Source organism: Equus caballus, chromosome 7, assembly GCF_041296265.1.
Source record: "Equus caballus isolate H_3958 breed thoroughbred chromosome 7, TB-T2T, whole genome shotgun sequence".
Classification (NCBI taxonomy): Eukaryota; Metazoa; Chordata; class Mammalia; order Perissodactyla; family Equidae; genus Equus; species Equus caballus.
In genome coordinates, this window is record NC_091690.1 from 68,459,224 (window position 1) to 68,484,905 (window position 25,682).

The following is a 25,682-nucleotide window of genomic DNA, read 5'->3' on the forward strand; positions in this document are numbered from 1 at the left end:
TCTGCTAATTTGTCTAAATTAAGAAAATTAACCCACAGGGCCATCACGACAGGCGTATGGCAACTTAGAAAGTCTTAGAAGTTAGATTGCATTAATTTTAGCCACTCTCAGACCTCTGAAAAGTCACTATACTCCTTTTGGCCCAACTTTCCTTTTCTTTAACACAGAGGATTGGACAGGAAGATCTTTAAAGTCCCATCTAAATCTTCTATTCTGTGATTCTGTGGGTAATTTCTTAATGCTAACTCAGCAAGTACTCAGTCTTCTTTATATATCTTTGTTATCTCATACAGAGATTGAGACTTAAAAATCTCTTCAGGAAATGGCTCCAGTGAAAACAAGGGAATCTTTGTGCATTTCCCATTGTTTTTAAAATGCGCAGGTGGGAAAATTCAGGAGAAGTAGTATAGAATAGTGTTGATGTTTGTTTTTTATATACTTTACTGACAGGATGCAAAGTGAATGGTGAAATAGAGATGGTCATAAAAATAACATGTTTTTACTTAGATTCTTTTCTCACTTATCTTTGAGACAGAAAGATGTTATTTGATAATTCCAATAACTAAATAATTGACAGTATTATCATGCAGAAAAACTATCATCATAATAGCCCTGTGAGATTGTAGGATTTGCAGAGCTGTATGTGGGAAAGGCCAGGTCAGGTATGTCGTGGGAAAGGCCAGGTCAGGTATGTCATGGAAAGTGCCTTATGCCTGTCACAGTATAACTTTAAAAAATTAAAAACATGACTCATGCAAATATTAAGTGAGCATATATCAAATATTTTATTCAATTCATTAATTACTGAGAGAACAAGTAAAATAGGCTAGTTGAAAGAGCATTTGAGGAGCTCTGTATTCATAGGCCGTTTAATGAAGGAATTTTAGAATAAGATGGCTAGGTTACAATAAACCTAACCTTTGGAATTTTCTCTTCTGACGAAAATGATTTGCAACTCTGCTGAACAAAAATGTGCAAGTTAACATGTAACTTTACTTAATCTGGGATATTTAATTTGATAGTAAATAGAATAATGGAGCAAAGTACATTCCCTTTAGTAATTAAATAGCCTTCGAAGGGGTCTGTGCCCCCATATTATGTTGAAAGGACATGCTGTCTGCCTTTTGGCCTTATATCCGAGTTTTGGATAACCTTTCTTAACTGTCTTTCAATATTCATTTCTTTTATCTCTGAAGTTAGAGGCAAGATGTCTTCCCCTCAGAAGTATCATAACATGTGAAAGGTGTGAACTCACCAAACGTTTGTCTCTCTATCATAATGCCGCTAGTGGAGTAGATAGGTTCCCTCTTTCCTAGGAAAATGCAGTGAACCGCAGTGCACAGTGAAACTTGACAGAAGGCTAAATTGGCACAATATGAGGTTTTTTTACTGAGTTATGAAGTATTTCTAATAATGTCAATCAAATGTTCCTAGTTTAATATGCGTAGTTCTAGGACTATTAATATACAGTACATCATGTTTCAGATTCATGTGTGATTTAATCTCCAATAAGAAATTGTTAGCTTTCTTTCTCTCAGCTTTGTTTTTCTTTAACTTTATTTAACAGACTTTTAAAATGGAGTAAATGGTAGTTAAATTTAGAAGGTTAACATTTTCCAAAAAGATATCTGTGTTGGTTTAGTGGATTTATGGCTCCATTTTAAAGTTTAATCTTGTTGTTGTTTTTAAATAAAACTTTCTATCTTTGAATATTTTTTAAATGTAGAAAAGTTGCAAAGATAGTGCCAACTTTTGTATACCTCCTGCCCAGTTTCCCCCATTGTTAACATCTTACATTACCATGGTACATTTGTCAAAACTAAGAACCCGATGTTAGTAGTACATGACTATTAACTAATTCCAGGCTTTATTTGGATTTCACCAGTTATCCATCAGTGCGTTCTTTCTTTTCCCAGCATCCACTTCAGGGTACCACATTACATTTATTTGTCGTGTTTCCCCACTCTCTTCTCGTCTGTAATAGTTTCTCAGTCTTTCCTTGTTTTTCACAACTTGTGGAATGTATCCCAATCTGGACTTGCCTGATGTTTTTCTCATGATTAGACGGGAGTTATATGAGTTTTGGAAGGAATACCATGGAGGTGAAGTACCCTTCCCATCATATCATATCAGGGAGCATGCGATGTCCATATGGTGATCTTAACCTTCATGACTTGGATAAGGTGTTGCCAAGTTCCTCCACTGAAAATGTACTATTTTCTCGTTTCTCTACTCCGTTCTTTGGAAGTGAGTCACTAAGTCTAGCCTACCCCCACTGGAGGTGGGAGTGAGGGGTTGGGAAGTAGGGGATGGAATTAAGTACCACCTCCCAGAAGGGGAAGTATTTGGAATTCTTCTGTACGGAAGATTTTTTGTCTCTTCACCCCTTATTTATATATTTATATAATCGTTTATGTCAAGATGGACACACGTATATTTATTTTATAGTTTGTGTTATACTTCAATTCTATGTTATTTATTTTATTGCTCAAACTGTTTTAGTTTTAGCTATTGGAAATTCTTTCAGATAGACTCGTGTCCTTTGACGTGTCCCTATCCTTTTGTTTTTTGAGTACTTCCTTATTCTCCAGTACTGTGAGATATCCCAGATTTATGTATTTGTTTGTATATTTTACTTTGTTTACAACTGATGAAGCTACACTGACATTGTTTATTATCAGTCAAAGTTCTTAGTTTACATTAGGGTTCACTCTTCATGGTGTACACTTTGTAGCTTTGGACAAATGTGTAATGACCCGTATCCACCATTATAGTATGACACAGAATGGTTTCACTGCTCTAAAAACTAGTTCCTCTGTGTTCCTCCTCTTCATCCCTCCCTCCTACCTAACCCCTGGTAATCACTCATCTTTTACTGTCTCCAAAGTTTTGCCTTTTCCAGAATGTCACATAGTTGAAACCATGCAATGTGTGATCTTTTCATACTGCCTTCTTTCACTTAATAATATGCATTTAAGGTTCCTCCATATCTTTTCATGGCTTAATAGCTCTTTTTTTTTTTTGGCGCTGAATACTCTTCCATTAATGGATGTACCATTATTTATGCTTTTTTATTTATGTTTATTTATCCATTCACCTACTGAAGGACATCTTGGTTGCTTCCAACTTTTGGCAATTATCACAGGCTTATTTTGTATTCTCCCTGTGCTAGCCCTGGAATCAGCCCATTTCTCCAAGCTGCCCTGGTTCCTTTTACTGGAAAATCATATTTAGAAACCAGAATTTAGTCACTGGTTATCTTTCTGCTACTGGGGGATTATTGCTTCTAAGCCCTCTCAGTGCACAGAGCTATAGCCGTTTTTCTTTTCCTTTTTTTTGCTGGGTAAGATTTGCCCTGAGTTTATGGCTATGGCCAGTCTTTCTCTTTTTTTTCCCTCCCCAAAGCTCTGGTACATAGTTGTATATTCTAGTTGTAAGTCCTTCTAGTTTGTCTATGTGAGATGCTGCCACATCATGGCTACCGACAGACAAGAGGTGTGGTTCCACGCCTGGGAACCCAGGCTGCTGAAGCAGAGAACGCCCAACTTTAACCACTAGGCTATGAGGGCTGGCTCATAAATATGTTTTTTAAATAAGAGAAAGCTAAGCATTTTTGTTACTTTCTGCCTATAAATGTAATTTGTAAGTGGGATGTTCATTCTGAGAGAATTAGGAATGTTCTAAATTGTAAAACCTACAATTAAGAAATGTCATGTAATAAAATTTTCTGTTTCTTGTCGTTAAAGCCAGAATTGGAGGAAGGCTTAGCCTGAAGTATTTGAAAGAGTTTTTGATTATTGTTTTTTTTCATTTTTTTGTTGGTTTTGTTTTGTTTTTTCTTTTGTTGTTTTGTTACAGGTGTTTTTTTCTTATTGGGAATTTTTTTTCCTAAGCTATGAAGTCAAGCATGTTCCTTGAAGATTGCTGTTGGAAGTATAAATTGCTGCTGCCTCTCTAGAGGAACACCTTTTCACCCAGAATTTCATTTCTAGGAATTTTTCTTAAGGAAATAATTTGACAGCTTTATAAAGATGTACAAACAAAAATGTTGAAAGCAACTTTGGTTGCTTATACTAGTGAAAAGTTACTAACAACCTAAATGTCCATTTAAGAAGATTGATTAATCCTCAGTATACCAAGAAAATAGTCATCACCATTTACCATCTGGGAATAATGGACCTTATTTTTAAGCCATTTTATGAATAATTCACAGAAGTAAAAATAAAGGGATAGCAAAAATCAACTTTATTAGAATTTAATAAGAATTTAAATATAGCAAACCCATATTTTTAAAAACTGCTTTATTGAGAGTTTACTTACATAAAATTCACCAATTTAAAGTGTACAATTTAGTGGGTTTTAGTATATTTTCACAGTTGTTCAAACATCACCATAATGGAATTGAAGAATATTTTTATTACCCAAAAAGAAACTTTTTCCTGTTGGCAGTCACTCCTCATCCTCCCTCCCACCCTAGGCAACCACTGATCAGTGTACTTTATGTCTCTGTGGATTTTCGCATTCTGGATATTTCATATAAATGGAATCACACAGTATATCATAGTTTGTGACTGGTTTGTTTCACTTTGCATAATATTTTCCATGTCCGTCCAAGTTGTAACCTGTATCAATAATTCAGGCCTTATTATTGCCAAATAGTATAGCACATTTGTTTATCCATTCAGCAGGTAACGGACATTTGGGTTGTTTCTACTTTTTGGCTATTATGAATAATGTTTCTTTGAACATTAGAGTACAAGTATTTGTGTGAAGGTGTTTTCGTTTCTCTTGGGTAGGTACTTAGGTGTGAAATTGATGGGTCACATGGTAGGTTTAACTGTGTTATGAACTGCTAGGCTGTTTTCCACAGTGGCTGCACCATTTTACAATCCCACTGGCAGTATATAAAGATTCCAATTTCTCCACATCCTTGTCAACACTTATAAATATGTCTTTTTTTTTTTTTTTTTTAAAGGTTGGCACCTGGGCTAACAACTGTTGCCAATCTTTTTTTTTTTTTTTTTCCTGCTTTGTCTCCCCAAACCCCACCCTGTACACAGTTGTATATCTTAGTTGCAGGTCCTTCTAGTTGTGGGATGTGGGATGTCGCCTCAGCGTGGCCTGATGAGCTGTGCCATGTCCACGCCCAGGATCAGAACCCTGGGCCGCCGCAGTGGAGCATGCGAACTTAACCACTCAGCCATGGAGCCGGCCCCAAATATGTCTTTTTTTATTGTGCTATTTTAGCAAGTGTAGAGTCGCATCCCATTATGGTTTTTGGTTTGCATTTCCCTAATGACTAATGATGTTGAGCATCTTTTCATATGTGTATTGGCCGTTGGATATCTTTGGAGCAATGTCTATTTAAATCCTTGGTTCATTTTTTAGTTATTTGTCTTTTTATTATTTAGTTGCAAGAGTTCTTTGTATAGTCTGGATACAGATCCCTTATCAGATACATGATTTGCAAATATTTTTTTCCATTCTGTGGGTTGTCTTTTTCTTTTCTTGATGATGGTGGCAAACCCAAATTTTTATTCTCACTTTTCTATTATTTGAAAGTACCCCAAATAGACACAGCCCTTTGAATGTAGCTGTCAACTGCCGTGCATGAACCTGGAATATATCTATGCTTTAAATACAGATTCCAGATTTCAAATACATCTATTTTTTTTCAAATACATCTTTAATAGATTCTAGCTTATTATTACTTCTGCTTCTTGCACTCACATCATCAAAAAGTACTACTTTTGAGAACTTTGACAGCTCAAACTTTTGTTGAAGAGAGGGCAGCCATCTTTTCTACTCCATAATTGCAAAGCATTTTTATTTTTAGATTCATAAACACCAATTAGAATATCAAATCTATGAATTTTTTCATTTCTGCGTGATATTTTTCCATGATACAAACACCTTTGTATACACACTTGTCTTCCGCATTTGTCCACTTATAAGCCATATCAGGTAAATTTTGATGCACAAATATTATAAACAATGAAAGAATATTGTCATATATCCTTACAGCAGAATGTGTGGGTATGGTCCAAGTTGTTGTTGCAAATTGTTACTTGGTGAAGTCCTTCTGTGGAGTGACTAATCAAATGAAAATACCACATTTCCTTTTTGCCTTTAGAAGTGTATTATTCACTTATCAGTTCTTGAGTTTGAGAAAATTCATTTAGGTATTGTTATCTGAAGTCTCGTAGTCTGAGATTTCACTTATACAACCAATTTTACCATCATCGTTAAAGACTAGATTTTTACTCTCTGTCTCTACATTCATTTCCTGGTTTGTCTGGTATTTATGAAACGTCTGTATCATTTCTCTTCTCTTTGTCATTATGAATGAAAAATGAAAGATCTCAATTCTGGATTAGGGTGGGCCCTAAATCCAATGACTAGTGTCTTTATAAAAGAAGGGAGAGGGAGGTTTGGATGCAAAGATACAAAGGAGATACACAGAGGGAGGAAGGCCGTGTGAAGATGGAGGCAGGGATTGGAGTGATGCCGAGGAATGCTAAGGGTTGCTGTGAGCCGCCAGAAACTGGAAAGAGACAAGGCAGAATTCTTCCCTAGAACCTTCAGAGGGAGCATGGCTCTGCCAACATCTGAGTTTTAGACTTCTAGCCTCCACAGCTGTGAGAGAATAAATTTCTGTTGTTTTAAACCACTCAGTTTGTGGTAATTTGTTATGGCTGCCTTAGGAAACTGATACAACCTCTAAGAAATTATAAAAGTCATGAAATAGTAATTTTTGGAAATAATTAAAGCTACTCAACAGAGAAACTCAAAAATTAAACCTGGGCATAATGGACCCTGGCAGTAAACTGAGGGTAAAATAATCATCCATGACTACTGTACAGCCATTAAAATTGATGATAAAGCTTTACAACATGTTAAAAGAAAAAAAGTGGTTATGAAACAGAAAGTAGAATTTGATTCCAGTTTATATAATGTGTATCTATGTATGCATAGGAAAAATATACATCAACATTCAATTTGTAAGCAATGGCTATCACTGCTAATTTTTTTTCCCTAAACTTGTCCCTTTTTTCATATTTGAAAATCTAGTGTTTGTTACTTTTATGATGAGAATAAATTACCTATTTCCATTTTCTGGGGAAAAAATCGGTTTGGGCTTTAAGTTGCTTTCCTTCCAGTTTGATTAGGGGGTTGCTTTGTGATTGGTATGAGCAATCCTAAACTCATTCCCTTGGGTTATCTCATCAGTTCAGATGCTGAGCTCAGAAGCCATGAAACATTCATACTCAGGATGCACTCATCTTGTTAAGTGACTGTGGTAAGAGTGTCAACATGAGAACCTGAGTTAAACTGAGGTACCTTTTATAACTGGGTGTGAAACTGTCTTCCCATCCCATGTGATTTTCTCATTCTTTATCCGCTTGAAACTTAGGAGCTTATCGGAACTTTAATTTATACTCATTTGATTTTCAGGAGCTTTTTGATTATGGCCATTTTATTCGTGCCAAGCATTTTCATGTACCTCTGTGTTTCTGATGCTCCTCTGTGTAGCATTAGACTGCTTTTTCCATATCTGCTCATTCCTCAAGGCCCAAATGAAGTATGTCTTCTTTCTTGACTCCTTCTCTGTTTTACCCTCAATAGAAATTATTTTTCTTGGGACCGGCCCATGGCCAAGTGGTTAAGTTCGTGTGCTCTGCTTCGGCAGCCCAGAGTTTCGACAGTTCAGATCCTGGGCGCGGACATGGCACTGCTCATCAGGCCATGTTGAGGCAGCGTCCCATGTATCACAACTAGAAGGACCCACAACTAAAACATACAACTATGTACTGCAGGGATTTGGGGAGAAAAAGCAAAAAAAAAAAAAAAAGAAGAAGAAGATTGGCAACAGTTGTTAGCTGAGGTGCCAATCTTTAAAAAAATTTATTCTCTTTTTCTTTTTTTCTTATTGTACTCACCTATTTCATGTCCTAAAGAGAAAAATGTTCTATTTAGCCAGTTTGTAGTTCTATTCAAATATGTCTGTTTCATAGATTATAAATATCCTAAATATTTATACCTATTAAAAGTAGATAATTCAGTAGATTTTTCTACTGAATTTAGTAAGTATTGTTAAATTGAATTTGTAAAGCACAAATTCTCATTCTTCTAAAATTTTTCCTGAACTGTTTCTACTATAAAGTTGAGCTCACAACAGGCATTAAGTATATGTTAATCACTCCTTTTACTCTATTTCGTAGAAATTATATCACCACGAAACTTATTGTTTCCTAAATGTATGTGAATGATGTTGGTTCTTTATGTTATTCCCTTGATGGTGAGACCTTAAAACAGATTTCTTCTTTTAGTGTATTATTTATGTTAAAAATTAATCCTGTTTAGCTAGAGATGTGAATTAACAGACTATTGGTATAAATGACTCAGGAACTTCATTCGTTATCACCTTACCAATTTCATGATTTGTGTAATACAGCCAGGGGATGAGCATTTCAGGCAAATTGAGCAGCAAGTACAGAGGCTTTTTTTAATAGGAATGTTTAGCTGGCTTGGGTACAGTACAGAGAATGTGAATATTTGGATTAACAGGGGTTGGGTAGAGCAAGTGAGTTTGATGGAAGTAGATAAGTATAGAATTTTGTAATGATAGGTCAAAGACTCTATGCTTTGGTAAGAAGAGAAGTGAGGAAATAGGGGTAGAAGGTGATGATGGAAAAAGTAGTGGTCTTAAAAAATTGGAGGTGTTAATGAAGAATTGTTGATATGGAAGTATTAGAGTAAAAACCTGGACGAACACAAGGTGATGGTCACAGAATGGTGTGAAATTCCTCTCTCTAACTTGGCATTTGCTCTGCTCCCCACCTGTAAATTAAATTGCCCGTTGTCTTCTGGGTTAGCTGTTATATAACCCCCTCAATGTTTTTAAAACTAAATTCATCATCTTATTCCCTAATTTTTCTTTTTTTTCTGAATTCCCTATCTCAGGAAATGGCACTACCATCCTTCCAGTTGTCAAAGCACCTACATAGGTATCATTCCAAATTCCTCTTTTTCCACAGCCTTGCGTCTTTTTAGTCATTTGCTTCCACTTCCCTTTGCTTCAGGTATCCTAAACAGCTTATATTCTAATCACATCATCCTGTTTCACATATTTGTGTTCCTTTGCATATGTTATTTTTCTCCCTAGAATGTCCTTTCCCCATGCCTTTGTCTAGCTAACCCTTGCCCATCAGTCTAAACTCAGCTTAAAAATGATCTCACCCAGAATCCCCACCCCCACTGTCACCACCACATCTTTCTTGCTCAAATGCCTTTCTTCTATATGCCCATGTTGCTTTATTCTTATCTATTTTGTAACACTGGAATCATTGATTTTTTTTCTTTTTAGCTTAGACTCTGAGCTTTTGAATTTAAAATTAAGGACTGTTTTATTTAATTTTGTAACTGTTACTTAATACAGAATAAAGACTTAAATATCTGTTGGAAAAAGGTTTCTATCAAGTCTGCTTATTAAAAAATATTGAAATTTTCTGTTTATATGCTTATGTGCTCATTAGCCTGTAAATTCCTCAAACTGTGTCTTGTTCCCCTTTGTCCTCTTACTTTTTGTTTCTACCACTTGCCTGATCCAGGGCTCAAAAATCAATCTCATTTGATTGAACATTTGTTGAGAGCCAACTGTGTGCCAAACACTAGGTTAGGTGCTGAGATACAGAGGTGAACAAGACAAATATGATCCCAACCTTCATGACCCTGTACAGTCTAATGAACGAGATAGGCATTAAATATGAAATTTGAAATGTGGTAGTTGTTATAAAAAAGATTGTCCTGAGAGCAAGAAGAGCATATGGTATTAATTTGCTTTTCTTTAATTGCTAGTTAAGTTAGGTATTATTTGCATGGTGATTTAATGTCTCTGTCTAACGTGTTAACTCTGCAGTATCTGCATGCTGCCTCGGAATTCTAAACATTAGGTTCTTACCTGTTTCTAAGTATTGCATTCCTTTGTGAGGGAATTGCTCCACCAAGTGTGTGGGAGAATAGCCCCACTCTTTTGTTATCTAGTTCACTGAGGTCTGGCTAAGCAGACAAAATATCTGAAGGATTGAATGCTTTTGGAATAAGCAAGTTTGGTGTGAGTTTTTAAAAAAATCCCAGTCAATCCCTTGAGTAATGATATAAATAGAACTCATTTTGCATGAAATGCAATGCCTGTTGGCATTGTCTAAAAGCAAATGCAGGTTACTATAGTGAGACATCAAATTAATCCTTACTAATTTGACCAATATGGACGATAATTGGAGCTATAAAAAGCAAAACTGATATTGTTACTTCTTTCAATTGCTGTATAATCTTGTCCAAATTCTATTTTGCCCAGGTGGCTTTAATTACTTTTTTAGGAGGAGGGGGAAAAATCTCTGTTTGTTGCATGTTTGCAGAATTTAGGTTGGGTTGGCAACAGAGAGAATTTATGTCATTTTGACTGGGTTTTTTTCCTAGCTTGTTTTCTTCTACCTAAAAATAACTGTGCGTACTCATTTATTCAGCAATAATTTTAGTGTTCACCCAAATGGTATGTAACTGTGTTGGATACCAAAGAGGATGTTAAAAATATGAGACAGCCCAAATGATTGACATATAAAGGGTAACTGGTGCTGTTACAGAGTTAAGTAGCTACTGAGATAATGTTATCCCTGTCAAAAAGTACTGATTTTGCCCAAGCGAATGGTTCTGTTAATTGAAGGAAATATAGCCAGAGAGACTTAAATTAGAATTCTAGCTTCTTTACATTCTGGTTTTATATGAGCTTGTTGTCTGAACCTCCGCTTCCTAACTATAAAGATAAATTATAATAGTCACCTTGCAGAGTTGTTGTGAGAATTACATACTGTGTAAAGCCCAGTGTTTATCACAGTTTGACACTGAGCTAGTAAGTCCTATGATGATGGTGGTGTTAACAACTGGGACCTAGAGAAGCCAGGGTGGTTATAAAGGACTAGCTGAAGAAAGAAGCCAAGGTGGTGTAACCAGAAAGAATAGCCGACAGTTAGTAATCAAGTTGTCTTAAAACAGTAACAGAACTGGAGTGTACACAGAAGCAGAGAATTGGGGCAAATAGTGAGTCTGCCAGGATTCAGGCCTCGCAAGACAGATCAGAAGGTTAAACTTCTGGAACAAAGGAAGGGATTGGAACACAGAAATCAGACACCTGTCGGAGTTTGAAGACCAAATCAGAAATAACTATGAGAGCAGATTAGGTCACGATCTGCCCTAAGAGCTGGGGTCGATTTTGTTGACAGTGAAGCGTCACTGTGTTCTGGATTCTGTTGTTCTTTGAAATGGGTCATTGCTGTGCCCTTTCTGTGGTTCCAAGAGCCCCACACTTCACCTCTTATACTCTAGTTAGGACAAGATTATAACTTCAGTAATTAAACAACATGATAAGGCAATGTATGAATAAGTTCTTTTTGTTATTTTTGTTGCTCAACTTTACTGAGTATACTTTACATACAATAAAAATGCACCCATTTTATGTGAACAGTTCAATAAATTTTGACAAATTTATAAACCTTTGTAACCTCTACTTTGATAAAAATATGGAATATTTTAATCACCAAAAAAAATTCCCTCATTTCCCTTTACATCAGTCTCTCCCCAGCACCAGGCCCTAGGCAGCCACTGATAGGCTTTCTGTCATCATAGATTAGATTTTCCTTTCCTAGAATTTCATATAAATGGTATTTCTATAATACTTAATTTATATTTATATAAATGGTATCATACAATATTTACTCTTTTGTATCTGACTTCTTTGACTCACCGTAATGTTTTTGAGATTCATCCAGTAATTTGTTCTTTTTTATTGCTGAATATTATTCCATTACATGGATATACAGTTTGTTAGTTCGTTCATCTTTTGATAGACATTTCGGTTGTTTCCAGTTTGAGGCTATTATGAATGAAGCTCTGTGACAATTCATGCACAGGTCTTTGTGTGCACCTATGTTTTCATTTCCCTTGAGTAAATACCTAGGAATTGCTGGGTTGTGTGGTAAATATATGATTAACTTTATAAGAAACTGCCAGTTTTATAAGCACTTGTACTATTTTGTATGCCCACCAACAGTGAATGAGAGTTCTATTTGCTCCACATCTCTGACAAAAATTGGTGTTGTCGGTGTGTTTTTTAAGTCATTCTGGTAAGTATATGATAGCTCCTTATGGTTTTAATTGCATTTCTGTGATGACTAATGTGGTCGAACTTTTTTTCCTTGTGTACTATTGGCCATTCATATATCTTCCTTTGTGAACTGTCTTTTCAATTCTTTTGCCCATTTTTATTAGGTTGTTTGTCTTCTTATTATTGAGTTATAAGAGTTCTTTGTATGTTCTGGATATTAGCGCTTTATCAGATATATGTATTATAAATACTTTTTCCCAGTCTGACTTTCTTTTCCATGTTTTTAATGGTGTCTTTTGAAGAGTAGATTTTTAATTTTGTTGTGTGTACTTATCAGTTTTTTCTTACATGATTCATGATTTTATGTCTTATTCAAAAGGTTGCAAAGATTTTCTCCTATGTTTTTTTCCTGGGAATTTTATAATCATAGTTTGTATATTTAGATCTGCTAGTCTGTAAGTTCCCTAAAGTTAAAGGCCATGCCTGATTTATGTCTTTATTTTCTATAGTGGTTGGTAGTCTAATCAGTATTTGTTGAATGAAGAAATAATTGAATATGACTTCATGGTAGATAATGACAATTGTAAGATAAGGATAGATAGGCAGGCCCTAGGCTGCTGTATCTATTTCTTCTATTTTTTTTTTAAAGATTTTATTTTTCCTTTTTCTCCCTAAAGCCCCCTGGTACATAGTTGTATATTTTAGTTGTGGGTCCTTCTAGTTGTGGCATGTGGGACGCCATCTCAACGTGGCCTGATGAGTGGTGCCATGTCTGCACCCGAGATCTGAACCAGAGAAACCCTGGACCGCCGAAGCAGACCGTGAACTTAACCACTTAGCCACGGGGCCAGCCCCTGTCTGTTTCTTCTTGATGGCTGTGATCTGTGGGCTTGAATTGCTTCTGTGCTTTTGACTTATTTCATCAATCTCTTCTAATTGGGAAAAAAATCTATGTCAGAAAGTGCATTAACAAACTTGGGATAATAATATATGGGATCTATTTAGATACTTTAAAGTACCGTTATTATATGAAAGTAAATTTTCATTTTATATTTCCTTGTTGGTGTGAATTCCTCTTTGCAGGAATTCAGAAAATTTTGTGTCTTTTAAAAAAATCAAAATTAAAAAATTCACCTGTAAACAATGTACATGAATTATGGAAGCCGCTGAAACTCTTCTGTGTATTTTACATTACTGAAATAGATTTGCTTCCTTTTATACAAAATAAAAGGAAAGTTCATCTTTGCTCCTCTTGAAGAAATGGCTAATAAAGAAACTCAGCCATGGTTTTTGCTTCTCTCTCACTAGTAGAAATTGAAGACAGATAAGCTTAGTCACATATATTGGTTGATATTCACATTATTTGTATTTCTCTTTATGTCAACACCCCCTTTATTGTCTCATGATATAGCCCTACACTGAAAAAATAAAACTTGTGATTTGCCACTTGAAGCAGGTGCACAGGAAAGATAAATAGACATGTGTCACATAAATCTCTACAACTTGGAGAATATGCAAAACGGGAGCCAGCCTTATTTCACGTTTAAGAGGCAGATTTAGTATGTGAATTATGATAGAGATTGGGAGATAAAGATAAAAACCTAAAGGTTTTTCTGGAACCTCATTTAGTGACTTTTACTTAGTTTTTCCAACTGGGTAATTATTCTGTGCTTTCCTCCTGATTCTGCTTCAGGACAGTATAGTGTGAGGTTAAATGAGAACATCTGCACTCTAGGCAGACAGTACTTTAGGAACTACTATACAGAGAATTATCTTAAAATTTCTCATGCATGCCTCTTGTAGCCAAAATATGTGTTTGATTTGATAATACTGGTGTTTCCTATATAGCTGTTGAGAGTTGGGTGTGACTTGGGAATTTGAAGATAACTGCTCAAATAGTTCAATCCAAAGTCTCTCTACCTTTTGTGTAGATCATCCCATGATCCATATCATTAAGAGTATTTGTTTTCTGTATCTGTACAGCATTCAGTGTTTCTTTGTGGCACTTAGAGACATATTTCTAAGTGACGCCAAATGAAAAGATGGAGGCACTATCCGTTTCATCATGTATCTGTTTTGAATATTCCTTCTTGGGGAGCCAGGCTCACTGAAGAATAGTTGGTTCCTTCTCAGAGTTATACATGCATATTGATGAACAAGAAAATGTTAATAGAAGCTAGAAACATGATTTACTGAATAATTCTTAGATTGTGCATCAGTGCCTTTCAGAAAGAGAGCCATTTTATCAGAAGAGCAGAGCTATGCCTGCAGGCACGAAGTAGGGCATTAATTTTATAAAGCCACAGGTATGAGAGGGAAGGAGAACCACAGAGGCCTGGCATGGCAGAGCAATAGCTGTGGGAAAAATAGAATGCATATGACTAGGCACTGGAACAGATTCAGAAGCTGTAGCCAACAACTCTGTCCTCTGTTGATCTCTTTGCTCATGTCCCGTATTCCAAACACACATTTTTTTTCAGTTGATTATCTTCTGTATTAATTGAGATTTCAACAGTCTACTTTGGTACTGGAAATTATAAAACTTACTGCAATGATGGAAATGTCCTGTATTCGGACTGTCCGGTATAATAGCCACTAACAGCATGTGACTGTTGAGCACTTGAAGTGTGGCTAGTGTGACTGAGGAACTGAATTTTTATTAATTGTATTTCTTTTTAATTAATGTAAACTTAGTCATATGTGGCTAGTGGCCTCCATATTTGAGCAGTGAGGTTTAGTTGGCCTCTGCCCAGATTGTAGAGCATTGAGGTCACCTACGTCATCTGTTTTTGGAGGTTTCTGGGCTGGATACTTAACTTGGCTAAGCCTCGGTTTGTGCAGTTGTAAAATGAAGTGAAATCACCCGCCTCATAGGGTAGCAAGGATGAAATAAAACATGGATAAAGTGCCTAGTGGACAATTAGTTTCAGTAAACTTTTAAAAATTTTATTGTGGTAAATACACATAACATGAAATTTACTATTAGTGACATCATGCAAGCAACACACTGTCTAGTGCCAGAACATTTTTATTACCCCAAAAGGAAACCTCATACCCATTAGGTAGTCACTCCATTCCCCTTTCTCCCCAGCCCTTGGCAGTCATTCTTCTACTTTCTGTCTCTGTGGATTTGCCTATTCTGGATATTTCATAGAAATGAAATCATACAATATGTGGCCTTTTGTGTCTGCCTCCTTTCATTTAATGTTTTCAAGGTTCATCTATATTGTAGGATATATTAGTACTTCACTTTTCTTTATGGCTGAATAATAGTCCAGTGTATGGATATTCCACATTTTGTTTATCTATTAATCCATTGGTGAACATTTGGGTTATTTCCACTTTTGGGCTATTATGAATAATACAGCTTGGAACATTCATGTACAGGGTTTTGTTTGAACACTTGCTTTTATTTCTGTGGGGTACATACTCAGGAGTGGAATTGCTGGATCATATGATAACTCCATGTTTGACTTTTCGAGGGATCACCAAACTTCCACAGCAGCTGCACAGTGTTACGTTCCCACCAGCAAATACAAGGAGTTTCTACACACCCTTACCAACACATATTATTGTCCATATTTTTAAATTATAGCCATCGAGAAACTTTTTAAAAAGTGTATTGATTAGGGAGAGATCTAAACTTTTTTTTAGAGTAGTGGTTCTTAATCAGGGGTTCACATAATAACTACTTGTGGAACTTTTAAATATACTCATGGCTAGGACCCTCCCTAATTTTCTGAATGGAAGTCTCCAGAGGTAAAGCCTAGAATTAATACTCCTCATTAAGAACCATTGCCTAAGGTAGTGGTTTTCAAAGTTTGGTCTGGAGATCCCTGCGGCCCCCTGAAACCCTTTCAGGGACATCCTTTGAGATTAAAACTATTTTCATAATAATACTAAAACAGTATTTGCCTTTTTCATTCCCATGACTATACCATGAAGTTTTCCAGAGTCTTCATGACATGTCATAGCACAACAGATAGCATAAGCAGATGTGAGAATCCAGCTGTCTTCAACGAAGCCAGATATGAAAGAGATTTACAAAATGTAATTCTTACGAATTTTTATTAAAAAAACATTCTTCATGGCATGTGATGGGAAGTGTAAGAGGGATACTCTAGGCATGAATAGATGCAGTCGACAAAACGTATATCTTTTTTGGAAAGATGATTTTAGTGACTTATTAAGACAGGAGGATAAATACTCAGTTAGAAAGAACAGTCAGCAAATTGTGACCCTTTAGAAAAATGTTATTTTCTAAGACCTCATATCCAGTCAGTGAGTCCTATGAAGAGCTCATCACTGCAGGAATGATGAAGCAGGAATAATTGTTTTAACTTGTTGGTTTCCACTCTGGTTCTTTAGCAGGTGCTACTCTGTTTACATAGAATAAAACTTACTGTAATTTTTTTCATGTGGTAATATTACAGTTTCTCAAAAAATGCAATCTTTGCTAATTAGAGAAGTTCACCTGATCTAGTCCTTTTCAAAGATTTACTTGTTGCCTACAGAGTAAAAACTAATATGTGGGCAGTCACTTTTCAAAAAACTGAGTCTGTTATCTCCTAGTGCCTTCTGTGAAAAAATTATTTCAGAGAATAGAATTTTTTGCTTAATAATCGATGTTCTGTTTACCATCTTTCTCCTCTTCTTTTTCTATCCTCATCCCCATTCCAGTGCTGTTTCAAAGATTCAGTTTGGGGATCAGCATATTTTAAGGAAAATGACTTATTTGCTTATTTGACAAATATTAATTGTCTAGTGTGTGTAGGGCACTTGGTTAACACAAGATACTATAATGAGCCAAAAAATAGATAAGGTTGCTCATGAAATTTAGAATCTAATGAAAGAGATGGATTATTAAACAAATAATCACATCCAAACATGTCAATTTTTTTTATTTTGAAAGGTGCTATGAACAGTAATACGTGGTGTTATTAAAGAGTCTAATGGCAAGATTGACTAGGAACATTGGAAGAAGACTGAAGCGAAAGTGAGAGATTAGGAGAGACATGGGTTCTTTTTGTGACAAGTGAAAGGATCAACTAAGCAGATGGATATGTGCTTCTGGAGCTTAGAGAAGAAGTCTGGGCATGAGATAGAAGTTTGTGAATTGTGTGCCAATAGGTAGTTAATTGAAATCATTGGCTGAGGTGAGATCATTTAGGGAGAATGTATACAGTAAGAAGAGAATCTAGGACCAAGTTTTGAGGAATGCTGGTGTGCAATGAACACCCAGAGTAGAATATAGAAGGAGGCAGAGATGGTGGTCAGATAAATAGGAAGAAAGCTAGGAGAACATAGTATTAAATATTTCAAGAGGAAAGAGTATTTCAAGGAGTATCAAATAAAATCCAGACTCTCCTTGCCATGGCTTACAAACAAGGCCCTGTGTGTTCTGATCCCTTCCCACCTCTTGACCTCATCTTTTATCATTCATCTGCCTGCTGGCCTACTTTTGTTCTTTAAAAATGTTAGCTTCAGGGCTGACCTGGTGGCAGAGTGGGTAAGTTCATGGCTCCCTTTCAGTGGCTTGGGGTTCATGGGTTTGGATCCTAGGCACAGACCTACCACTGCTTATCAAGCATGGTGTGGCAGCATCCCACATGGAATGGAGGAAGATTGGCACAGATGTTAGCTCAGGGCCAGTCTTCCTTGCCAATCAATCAATCAATCAATAAAATAAAAAAATAAAAATAAAATGTTAGGCTTTTTCCTACCTCAGCATCTGTGTGCTTGGTGTTTCCTTTGCTGGAATGTCATCTCCTCAGAAAAGAGTAGCCAACCCTCTACTCCCTTCAGCAGGATAGTTGTCACACTCCATTCAACTTTAAATTTCATTATAAAGTTAAGATTAAATTTTTCCTGGGCCTCAAATTCAGTTCCAAATCAAATATTTAGGACATGTTAAACAAAATTAATTTTGCAGAAATATTTAGCAATAATGTTCAAGAAGAATTTTTAGATTTTATAGTGCATCCTCCTTAATAAGGCATCTTGACATGAAATGATGAAGTGGTGAGAGCTACGTCTCTTTTATACAGTTCCACCAAGTGGATTGCAGGATAGAGGAATAGGGGAAAGCTGAAAAGGAGGTGCCTGGGGTCCCCTCTGTTAGGCGTATAGAAATAATGAGTGACAAATATCTCACAGTATTGATAATCCAATGGATGCAGTACAGTAGTAAAATAGATGATTATTTTCTGAATGATAGGAATACCACTTGACAAAGAATATTTTAAAAGCCAGTTTAAAATTGTCTGTGAGTTCACTTCAGCTTAATAAACGTTTACTGAACCGGCAATAAAAAAGTGATAGGCATTTGGGAGTGGGGGCCCTAAGGGAAAGTTGTGGATCTACCTTATGCTGAATGGAAAGTTCTTGCCCAGCTAAAGAACAGTAATTCCTCTATCTCAAAAATATAAAGATTAGCTCTTAAATTTCAGAGCCAGAAAGAATAAATGGCCAAGCAGTCAGTGACCATTTTGTAGTAATCCACTTGCCAGTTTAGGGCTTCGTAAAACTCCACACAAGGAAGAAAATGACCTTTGTCAAACCTTTTTTTGGTAACTTTACTTTTTATTTTTAAAAAGCCATTTTTGTAGCTATCTTGGTCGATGTGTGTTGAATGTACTTTTGTTATCTTAAACATCAACTCCAAGCTCATGGACTTTCCTTATATGGCTTTCCTCTCTCCATAATTTGGCACAAGAATGCTTTCTAGTGCTGACTGTTTTCTTTTTCTGCTGGTCTCTTCTCACAGCAGTGCTGGCCTTTCACCTGGTTTTGTATCTTATTTTAGAAATGGCCTTGTTCTCAGACCTTACTTTAAATGTTGGTTGGCCCAAGCCTTGCTGCAAATGGCTTTCATTTGAAGACAGAGAAAAAGAAAAAAATCAGCATAAATTAAAATAAGAGCAATTTCACATGAACCTAGAAACAAAATTATTGCAAAAGATGCTAGAGAAAAATGCCAAGCTGCCCCCGTCTCCCTCTCATGTAAGAATTTGAAGACCAGAAAGACGAAATGATTTGCTAAAGGTTACAAGATATTGATGAAAACTTATCATTTTCATTATTCACATGAAGGCAATGTATCCTAGAAAGCTGTAATTTTAATATGTAAAGCAAATAAGCTATTCATAAGGAAGGGAAATATATCAAACTACTTACCCTAGTTATCTTTTAGAAGGGAGGCTATATTACAAATTTTTCTTTCTAATTTTCTGAGTTTATCAATGTCCAGTTATGAGCATAATTATTTTAATCTCATGTTTAAGGCTGTGACCATTAGAGTCAGATCTGGATTTGAATCTGGCCTCCACCACTTCTTAGACTATGACTCTATGACTTTTGGGAAAGCGTCTTAACCTTGCTGAGCTTCAATTTCTTAGCCTGAAAAATAGAAGTAACAATACACACTTGATTGAGTTAACTCTCAGGTTCTTACATCTATTGCCTGGCCCACAGGCAGCACTTGCTAATGGTACCCACTGTCACTACTACACCACCACCATCACAACTTTTATAATAGGACACTCATTACTGAATGATTTAAACATTCATTTGCTTAAAGACGAGAAACTGAATTAGGCAATTTCTCAACATACCCTCCAGCTCATTATATCCTTCTGTTAAATCAAAGGAAGCACTATGGCCATCAGTTTTTACTTACCCTATTAGAATGATGCTTAACTCTTGGGTCCCTCATTCAGAGCCTGGTCCTTACTTTAATTAAAATAAAAATCCTTGATCCTCTTCTGTATTTTATAGTAAAAAGCTTACCTTCCGTTTCTAGGGAAAATCACTAACCATCGTTAAATAAAAAATTCCTATTGCCACTCATCTTGGAGCACCCATGTGAGAAGCAGATGCCCTTGTGACTTGAATTTGTGGTTCGTTTTAGAAACCACGGTCTTCCCTGTGCTTAGTACCTTAATAGAAAAAACATGTCTCTTCTGAACAGCAATCCCATTGGCCTTCCTTGTATTTCAGGAAGATAACTAACTGCCCATTTCTTGAAAGTCTCCCTCAGAGCTGCCAAAGTAAATTTCACTTGTGCCACCTAGTTTTTATGTTATGCCTTGGAAAATCTCAATAAAATATCCTTTATTGTTAGTGGACATCCATATACATAATTTCTTATGATGCAATACCAAAAAGAAATGTTATTTTATTTATTTAGATACACTGTTGCCAACCTACCTAGAGATTGCACAGTCACAGATTGGAAACTCAAGGCCTTAAAATTCTTCGGTTTATTGTTTGGGACATACCTAGATTGTTTGACCCATTTTAGGTACTAAGTAGCAGCCACAGTAAAGTATATCTGAGTACTTTTCTGTACATTATTTGTAATGTTACTATTTATGAAGATGTTGTGCTTTTCCAGTTTACAACTGAGGAAGTCTCCCATCATTAGTACTCATTCATTCAACATGAGCACCTATTTTATGTTAGGCACTGGAGATGCAAGTATGAATAAAACATGATTCCTGCTCTGGAAGATTTCATAGTTTATTGGGGGAGAAAGATACTGAAATAGATAATTACATTTCAAAATGATACATTCTGTATACTAAATACATGGACAAAGTGTCATAGTCATATAAGATTACAAAGAGAAAGTGACATTTGAGCCAAGTCTTGAAGGATAGATGGGAATTTGCCATTTGGAGAGAGAGGAGCAGGCCCCTGTGGTAGGGAACAGCCTGTGCAAAGGCCTAAAGGCATACGCAGGGGCTGTATAAGGAGAAGTCTTCAGGGTGGCTAGAGAAAAGGCTTTGTGAAGGAAAGCTGGGTCAAAGGTAAGAGTTTGAATTTTATCCTTTGAGCAGTGGGGGAATCATTGAAGATTTTTAAATTAGGGCTGATAAAATCAGAGTTGACTTTGAAAACTCTTAGTAGTTTGGGGATGGAGGAAGAAAAACAGGTGTCAGACACCAGTTGAAAAGCTGTTGTGTTCTGGGGCTAGCCCAGTGGCATAGTGGTTAAGTTCACGGCTCCACTTGGGTGGCCTGGCGGTTCACAGGTTCGGATCCTGGGCACAGACCTAGCACCGCTCATCAAGCCACTTTGTGGTGGCATCCCACATAAAATAGAGGAAGATTGGCACAGATGTTAGCTGAGGGCCAATCTTCCTCACACACACACACACACACACACACAAACACACACAAAAGCTGCTAGGGCCAGCCCGGTGGCGCAGCAGTTAAATTCATACATTCTGCTTTGGCAGCCCAGGGTTCGCTGGTTCGGATCCTGGGTGTGGACCTATGCACTGCTTGTCAAGCCATGGTGTGGCAGGCATCTCACGTATAAAGTAGAGGAAGATGGGCACAGATGTTAGCTCAGGGCCAACCTTCCTAAAAAATAAAATTAAATTTAAAAAAAGCTGCTGTGTTCCAAGCAAGACCCAAGAGTTTACACTAAGACAGTGTCTGGAGATAAAGAAGTCTCTAGATTTGAAAGAGTTTTCCTAGGTCAAAACAATATAATTTTGTGATCAATATGATATATAGGAGATGTGGGCAGTGCGGAAGAGGTGGGGGATCTGGTTTGGGTGACTAGCTGAATTAAATGAGATTAACAGCTGGGGAAATGTAAAAAGAAAAGCATAATTATTCATTATTCTGTTTTTTGTTTGTTTTTGGGAGCAGGGCAAGAGTTTTCATTTTGCACAAGGTAGGTTCAGCGTTTTCAGGAACAGTCTAGTAGGCAAATCTGGATCTGAATCTTGGGAGAGAGGTCACCATAGTAATATTTTTGAATTCCTACTGTTTATTTTTCCGTTAAGAACTAAAGTTCTCAGAAGTTAACTGATCATGGTCTCAGGAAGGTGGCTATAGAACCAAAACATAAATTTCTAAGCTTATTACCATCTAGGCCTTAACTAAAATGGCTTTTTGAAAGAAAAAATAAATCTCTTGTTTTCCACTGTAATTTTTGTATTATTTCATTTCCCAGAGTATCTTTACTTAAAAAAACAATGAAACAAAACAAAAAAAGCTACTGGTATATATACCCACAATTCATCTATTTTCTGCACTATGATTTCTCATCTTAGTGTTATCTGACTGACAGCAGACAAATGAAGAGTGCTCAGAATGATAGCTAAGGAGCCCTGAACCTCTTGTTTTAGTCTAGCAAAACCTTAAATTTCAAAGATTAGGTAGTCCTCAAGAAATGTTTCATTACTTGGCATTTGCCTGATCTGATCTCAGCTGTTACCCTGTTTCCATATAAGGGGGACTGACTGTAAGGGTTAAAGAATGGAGGTGTTGTGTCCACTTCTCTGCAGGAATTTAAAAATAAGAATTTCTTTGTTTTTCTTTGGATTGTTGAGCTATAGTCCTGTAAAGTAGACAGTTCTTCAAAATCCACCCTCACCCCCAAATTTCCAGGCCATTCAGTGTTGATTGAAGCATGTAGGTGGTTGTGAAGAACTCCAGTAGACTTTGAACAAGACAAATCACCAGACACATTGGATATTCTTTCCTCACATATTTAAAAAATAATTAGCACACCTTACTCACACAAAACTCCAGTTGAACTGTTACTGTCTAGATGGTCTGTGTGGCTTCTTGGGCTGTGGTATTTCCCTTGACTGTGTTCTTGATTGCTGTGAAATGTAGCTGCCCGCTGTTTAAGGCAGCTGCAGTAGAGTGCCCCCAGAAGTGGTTCTAATTCTGTATTTAGTAAGCCACAGGGTTTGTAAAGCACTTGCAAATTCCTTTGGGATAAAGTGGTTTCTATAAATGTAACATTTTTAATGAAACTATTATTATCATCCATTAGAGAAATATAGCAGCTAATATGTGTGGATCTGTGGACAAGACAGGCATAAAACTTTTTTCTTAAGAGCTCACTGAGTATTTTAAATACTTAAAATTAATCATGTGGATCCTATTTTTACACTCTGAATCTTGAATTGCAGAGCTTTTACTCAAGTGTTTACCTTTGGTCCAACATTCCGAGCAGAGAATTCTCAGAGCCGGAGACACCTGGCAGAGTTTTATATGGTAGAAGCAGAGATTTCTTTTGTTGAGAGCCTTCAAGATCTCATGCAGGTAGGTATTCAAGTTTCAAAATATAGTCACATGTCACTTAATGACGGGGATATGTTCTGTGAAATGCGTCGGTAGGAGATTTTGTTGTTGTGTGAACGTCATAGAGTGCACTTACACAAACCTAGACGGCATAGCCTACTACACACCTAGGCTATGTGGTACTAATCTTATGGGCCCACTGACATACGTGTGGTCTGTCGCTGACCGAACATCAATATGTGGCACATGAGTAGTTTTCTAAATATCAGGCATCTGTGACATTAAAGTGTTTCTCTATACATTTTTACCTCGGACATCTGTGCCTTACAAGTGTTCATAGAATGAAGAATATGGAGAACTAGTTAATTTAGTAAACATCTACTGAATGCCTTTGGTGTAATGATAGTATAAAGTACAAGAATCAGACAGATTTAAGTTCATATCCCAGCTCTGCCATTAATTTTGTTATGATGTTACCTAACCTTGGTGATCTTGAGCTTCCTCAGCTATAAAATGAGAAGAATAAGGGCCACCCCCGTGGCCGAGTGGTGAAGTTCGCATGCTCTGCTTCAGTTGCCCAGGGTTTCACCAGTTCAGATCCTGGGCACGGACATGGCACCACTCATCATGCCGCGCTAAGGCGGCATCCTACATGCCACAACTAGAAGGACCCACAACTAAAATTACACAACTATGTACTGGGGGGATTTGGGGAGAAAAAGGAAAAAATAAAATCTTTAAAATGAGAATAATAGTACCTATTCCATAAGGTTATTGTGAGGAGTACATGAAATAATATATGTAATGTAAAACACCTAATAAGGGGTCTGGCACATAGCAGGCTCAGTAAGTAGTAGCTCTTACTATTTGCTGGGCAAATAAATAAAACATCTTTATTGTTAGAGAAATATCTATGTAGCTATGTTAGAAAGCATCCACAGGAGCTCTCAGAGTTCTGTTTTGGGAGCAAGGGATAAGGCTGGAGAGAGAGTCAAGAGTCAGATCATGAAAGAAAGACCTTGTTTTGGTTTTTTGGTTTTTTGGGGTTTTTTTTGGGTTTTGATGAGAAAGATTGGCCCTGAGATAATATCTGTTGCCAATCTTCCTCTTTTTGCCTGAGGAAGATTGTCCCTGAACTAACATCTGTGCCAGTCTTCCTCTTTTTTGTATGTGGGACACTGCCAAAGCATGGCTTGATGAGCGATGTGTAGGTCTGCACCTGGGATCTGAACCTGTGAACCCTGGGCCGCCGAGGCTGAGCATGCGAACTTAGCCACTACAGCACTGGGCCGGCCCCAAAGACCTTGTATTTAAATGCCATGCTAGGGAGTTTGAACTTAATCCAAAATGTAAAGGAGAAAGAGTTCTCAATTGGGAAAGGCCATGGTCTGAGTTATATTTTAGAAACATATCTCTAGTAGCAATATAAAGAATGATTTAGAGAGAGATAAAAATAGGGGTGGGAGCCCTTTTAGGAGGCTGTGGCTATAATCCAGATAGAGCATACAAGTTCTGGAGTTGGTTGGACCAGGATTTGATTCTTAGCTCCACATTTACTTGCTAACTGACCTTAGACAAGGGGCTTAATTTCTCTGAGCCTCAGTTTCCTCGTCTATAAAATGGGAATAATAATTCATACTTTATAGAGAAGTTCAGAGGATTAGACAGATAATAAGGCACTTAGCATAATTCATGGCACTTTAGTAAGTACCCAGAAATTAACTGTTGTTATTTTGAATTCTCTATCCAATACCATTTTGGTTAATATTTTAGTTTTGATCTGTGATTTCAGGATGTTTATTTTAGCACTTTTCATCATCTCACTTTTATTCATTTATATGTATATACTGATTCACCCAGTAAATGACCCAATTCCACTTTAAACATAAATACCACGTATACCACCAAGTAGAATGGACTCACTATTTTGTTATCTTAGGTTGGATTTCCTGGTAAACAATTTCCGAAGCAGAGATTTGCATGCAGGGGACTATTGGGGAAATGCTTTGGAGAACAGCACCTGTAAGGAAAGGAGGGCAGCACCATGGGCTGAGGGAGAAGTTGAACTGTGATGCTTTTGCAAACAGGGGCCTTAGCCAATTCTGTGAGCAAGCTTGGAGCTGGAATGGTCCTTCATAATTGTACCACATGAAGGCAAGAAGGGGGTGGGCCTTTGTGTCTCCCCACTTCATCCAGTCTTTGAACACCGGCTTGCCTTGGGAAGAAGCTAACCTTGGGTAAGACAGCACTCTTAGCCCGGACAGGTCCTGAAGTAGAACTCAGCTGAGGACCATCAACAGTTGATATTCCCAGCAGATAAAGCTCTTGATCCTGCAGGAGTGTTCTGGCCACCCGCCACAGTATCCACTTACGTGCTCCCACTGACTTAACATCTCTCACTGATTGTTCTAGATCAGTGTCCCCTGGGGAACATTTTTGGTTGTCCCTACTAGGGAGTGGGCAGGGGTGTA

At 36.9% G+C, this 25,682-nt stretch overlaps 1 protein-coding gene across 3 annotated transcripts in view; it reads left to right on the forward strand.

Annotated features, from left to right (window-relative positions):
* Positions 1–25,682, forward strand: part of NARS2 (asparaginyl-tRNA synthetase 2, mitochondrial) — a 102,870-nt gene that overhangs the window by 51,007 nt on the left and 26,181 nt on the right. For all 3 annotated transcript variants that reach the window (XM_001492559.5, XM_070274330.1, XM_070274329.1), the window contains one exon: positions 23,100–23,232. In XM_001492559.5, coding sequence (XP_001492609.1) covers positions 23,100–23,232 — 133 coding nt within the window. The remainder of the gene's footprint in view (positions 1–23,099; positions 23,233–25,682) is intronic.